Raw genomic sequence first — 5,000 nt, forward strand, 5'->3', positions numbered from 1 at the left:
TAAATGACTTAAATACAAATAAAATAAATACACTTGAACTACATTTAATAATAAATATTTTAATATTTAAAAAAAAAAAAAAAAGGTCAATAAAATATAAGTTATTTATTTTGATCTTATTCAATAATTATACTGTTGAAATAAATACATATGAATAAAGTACTTAGAAAAATTAAAATAATATTTAAAATAATTAAATTAATTAATAATAATTAATAATGTAATGTATTTTTTAAAATATATATGCTTCTGAAATAAATTGTCAATAAAATGTAAGCGCAAATAAAAATACAGCTTCAACACTTTAGTCATATTTTTTGCGCTTATTAAACTTCTCTATGACTTTATCTCCAGACTTCTTCTGTGTTTGACATTGTCATTACTGCCACAAGTGGTGGAAAAGTGTATTGCAAATGAGTACCTGAAACAGATATTTTTTAGCGGGCCCCTGCTCGTGACTTCTGTTTTGTTTGATCGGCTGTTTTACTGCCCTTTTGGAAACAGTTAAGATATGTAAATAAACATGTACAGAATTTTCCTGTGTAAATAACTCATTTCACAACGTATCTATCTGCGACTTATAGTCAGGTGCGGCTTATATATGGAAAATATTTTGTTTTTTTACAATTTAATGGGTGTGGCTTATAAACTGGTGCGCTCTGTAGTCCGGAAAATACGGTATACACCAGAAGCTAATAAAAACCGGCCACTAGATGGCAAGCTCTCACCTGAGGCTGCGGGAGCGGGGACGGACATGCGGCGAGCGGCGGCCGCCGTCGTCGTCCGTGATGCTCTCCGTGCTGCCAAAGTGCTTGGACAGGAAGTGCAGCTCGTCCATGGTGGGCTGGAAGGGCAGCTGGTGCAGACGCTCCTGGGACGAGCTGGACGACTGCAACACAAACAAGTGATCAAATATCTCCTTTTCTTCACACGAGTGTCAAAAACGCTTGTTTACTGGTAGCATACTTGTGAGAACGCTAGCATGCTAAAGTTATTTGTTAGCTTTTTAGCTAATTTTGTATGTTGAAACCTAAAAATCATGATTTGTGGTACTCGGTGCTGTCGAGTAAATATGCTAACAGTTAAGGTGTGTCAACCCCCTGCCGCTGTTTTTGTACTTATTTTGATTATTATTATTATTTCTCAATTGTTTCTAAATGTTGCAATTTATAAATAAAGGTTTATAAAATAAAATAAAATTAAAAAATTAAAATTAAAATTAAAATTAAAATTAAAATTAAAATTAAAATAAAGAAAAAACAAAAAAAACAGTTAAGGTGTGTTAGCACATCAACAGTTTTTACTGTTTTTGTACTTATTTTGATTATTATTATTTCTCAATTATTTATAAATGTTGCAATTTATAAATAAAGGTTTATAAAATAAAAATAAAATACAATAAAATAAAATAAAATAAAATAAAAAACAGTTAAGGTGTGTTAGCACGTCAACAGTTAGCATAAGGTGTGTCAACCCTCTGGCGCTGTTTTTTTTTAAACCATTTTTGTACTTATTTTGATTATTATTATTTCTCAATTGTTTCTAAATGTTGCAATTTATAAATAAAGGTTTATAAAATAAAATAAAATTAAAAAAAATAAAAATAAAAAAATAAAATAAAATAAAAAACAGTTAAGGTGTGTTAGCACGTCAACAGTTAGCATAAGGTGTGTCAACGCCTGGCGCTGTTTTTTTTTTTTACTGTTTTTGTACTTATTTTGATTATTATTATTTCTCAATTATTTGTAAATGTTGCAATTTATAAATAAAGGTTTATAAAATAAAAATAAAATAAAATAAAATAAAATAAAATAAAATAAAATAAAATAAAATAAAATAAAATAAAATAAAATAAAATAAAATAAAATAAAATAAAAAACAGTTAAGGTGTGTTAGCACGTCAACAGTTAGCATAAGGTGTGTCAACCCCCTGGCGCTGTTTATTATACCGTTTTTGTACTTATTTTGATTATTATTATTATTTCTCAATTGTTTCTAAATGTTGCAATTTATAAATAAAGGTTTATAAAATAAAATAAAATTATAAAATTAAAATTAAAATTAAAATTAAAATTAAAATTAAAATTAAAATTAAAATAAACAAAAAACAAAAAAAACAGTTAAGGTGTGTTAGCACATCAACAGTTTTTACTGTTTTTGTACTTATTTTGATTATTATTATTTCTCAATTATTTATAAATGTTGCAATTTATAAATAAAGGTTTATAAAATAAAAATAAAATACAATAAAATAAAATAAAATAAAATAAAAAACAGTTAAGGTGTGTTAGCACGTCAACAGTTAGCATAAGGTGTGTCAACCCTCTGGCGCTGTTTTTTTTTAAACCATTTTTGTACTTATTTTGATTATTATTATTTCTCAATTGTTTCTAAATGTTGCAATTTATAAATAAAGGTTTATAAAATAAAATAAAATTAAAAAAAATAAAAATAAAAAAATAAAATAAAATAAAAAACAGTTAAGGTGTGTTAGCACGTCAACAGTTAGCATAAGGTGTGTCAACGCCTGGCGCTGTTTTTTTTTTTTACTGTTTTTGTACTTATTTTGATTATTATTATTTCTCAATTATTTGTAAATGTTGCAATTTATAAATAAAGGTTTATAAAATAAAAATAAAATAAAATAAAATAAAATAAAATAAAATAAAATAAAATAAAATAAAATAAAATAAAATAAAATAAAATAAAAAACAGTTAAGGTGTGTTAGCACGTCAACAGTTAGCATAAGGTGTGTCAACCCCCTGGCGCTGTTTATTATACCGTTTTTGTACTTATTTTGATTATTATTATTATTTCTCAATTGTTTCTAAATGTTGCAATTTATAAATAAAGGTTTATAAAATAAAATAAAATAAAAAAATAAAAATAAAAAACAAACAAAAAAAACAGTTAAGGTGTGTTAGCACGTCAACAGTTAGCATAAGGTGTGTCAACGCCTGGCGCTGTTTTTTTTTTTACTGTTTTTGTACTTATTTTGATTATTATTATTTCTGAATTATTTGTAAATGTTGCAATTTATAAATAAAGGTTTATAAAATAAAAATAAAATAAAATAAAATAAAATAAAGTAAAATAAAATAAAATAAAATAAAATGAAATAAAATAAAATAAAATAAAATAAAATAAAAAACAGTTAAGGTGTGTTAGCACGTCAACAGTTAGCATAAGGTGTGTCAACATCCTGGCGCTGTTTTTTTTTTTACCGTTTTTGTACTTATTTTGATTATTATTATTATTTCTCAATTGTTTCTAAATGTTGCAATTTATAAATAAAGGTTTATAAAATAAAATTCAATTAAAAAATAAAAATAAAAATAAAAAACAAACAAAGAAAAACAGTTAAGGTGTGTTAGCACGTCAACAGTTAGCATAAGGTGTGTCAACGCCTGGCGCTGTTTTTTTTTTTTTTTTTACTGTTTTTGTACTTATTTTGATTATTATTATTTCTCAATTATTTGAAAATGTTGCAATTTATAAATAAAGGTTTATAAAATAAAAATAAAATAAAATAAAATAAAATAAAAAACAGTTAAGGTGTGTTAGCACGTCAACAGTTAGCATAAGGTGTGTCAACCCCCTGGCGCTGTTTTTTTTTTACCGTTTTTGTACTTATTTTGATTATTATTATTATTTCTCAATTGTTTCTAAATGTTGCAATTTATAAATAAAGGTTTATAAAATAAAATAAAATTAAAAAATAAAAATAAAAAACAAACAAAAAAAAACAGTTAAGGTGTGTTAGCACGTCAACAGTTAGCATAAGGTGTGTCAACGCCTGGCGCTGTTTTTTTTTTTTTTACTGTGTTTGTACTTATTTTGATTATTATTATTTCTCAATTATTTGTAAATGTTGCAATTTATAAATAAAGGTTTATAAAATAAAAATAAAATAAAATAAAATAAAATAAAATAAAAAACAGTTAAGGTGTGTTAGCACGTCAACAGTTAGCATAAGGTGTGTCAACCCCCTGGCGCTGTTTTTTTTTACCGTTTTTGTACTTATTTTGATTATTATTATTTCTGTAAATGTTGCAATTTATAAAGGTTTATAAATAAAAAAAATAAAATAAAAAATAAAATAAAATAAAATAAAAATAAAAAAAATAAATAAAAAAAATAAATAAAAATAAAAATAAAAATAAAAACAAAAACAAAAACAAAAATAAAAATAAAAATAAAAATAAAAATAAAAATAAAAATAAAAATAAAAATAAAAATAAAAATAAAAATAAAAATAAAAATAAAAATAAAAATAAAAATACAATTTTTGATACTTTGCGCCATCTTGGAAGTATGCTAATGTTTTATGCCATCTTTTTAGCTAATTGTGTATGTTTACACCTACAAATAATGGTTTGTGATACTCGGTGCTGTCGAGCAAGTATGCTAACAGTTAACGTGCGCTTCGATGGACCCCAGGCCAGTGGTTCAGGGCACAGATTGCAGGCCCATCAACCATTTTCTGGAATTTTCTCGATGGTTTTGCTCTTTTTTACCCCGGCGAAGCAGCTGATAAGGGACGTGGACGAGGAAGCGGAGAAGAGAGGCGGAGGCGGGAGCAAAGAGAATATTGAAGGAGCAGAAAAGGCTTATCAGATTGCAAAAAAGGTTGAACTCCGCAGGGAATGAAAAGAGTCTCTCCAAAATAAAAGTGGCCCCGCTGCCTTCAGGGAGGTGGAAGCAGCTCGGAGGCAACAGCGTGTCGGATCAATGAGCGGCAGACTGAACACGCCTTCTGACACACAAAGATCTCACACGCAGGAACAAAACAATGTCTGATATCTGCCTTTCCTTTCACTTTCACTTCATTTCTCCAAACAGTGTTGGCCATTAACCAGCTCAGTCTCCATATATATATTGTCCATTGGGTCAAATATTTGTATATTTACTGTGGATATATTCTACTGAATGCATGTATACAGTATGTCCCTGAAGGCACCATGCATGCCTTTGAGAGGACATAGGACAGGCACGCACC

The 5,000-nt window shown here is 26.7% G+C and overlaps 1 protein-coding gene across 3 annotated transcripts in view; it reads right to left on the reverse strand.

Annotated features, from left to right (window-relative positions):
• LOC133634203 (microtubule-associated serine/threonine-protein kinase 1-like) overlaps window positions 1-5,000 on the reverse strand; it is a 382,209-nt gene that overhangs the window by 69,166 nt on the left and 308,043 nt on the right. For all 3 annotated transcript variants that reach the window (XM_062027288.1, XM_062027287.1, XM_062027289.1), the window contains one exon: window positions 729-889. In XM_062027288.1, coding sequence (XP_061883272.1) covers window positions 729-889 — 161 coding nt within the window. The remainder of the gene's footprint in view (window positions 1-728; window positions 890-5,000) is intronic.

The sequence above is a fragment of the Entelurus aequoreus genome, linkage group LG18, assembly GCF_033978785.1.
Source record: "Entelurus aequoreus isolate RoL-2023_Sb linkage group LG18, RoL_Eaeq_v1.1, whole genome shotgun sequence".
Classification (NCBI taxonomy): domain Eukaryota; kingdom Metazoa; phylum Chordata; class Actinopteri; order Syngnathiformes; family Syngnathidae; genus Entelurus; species Entelurus aequoreus.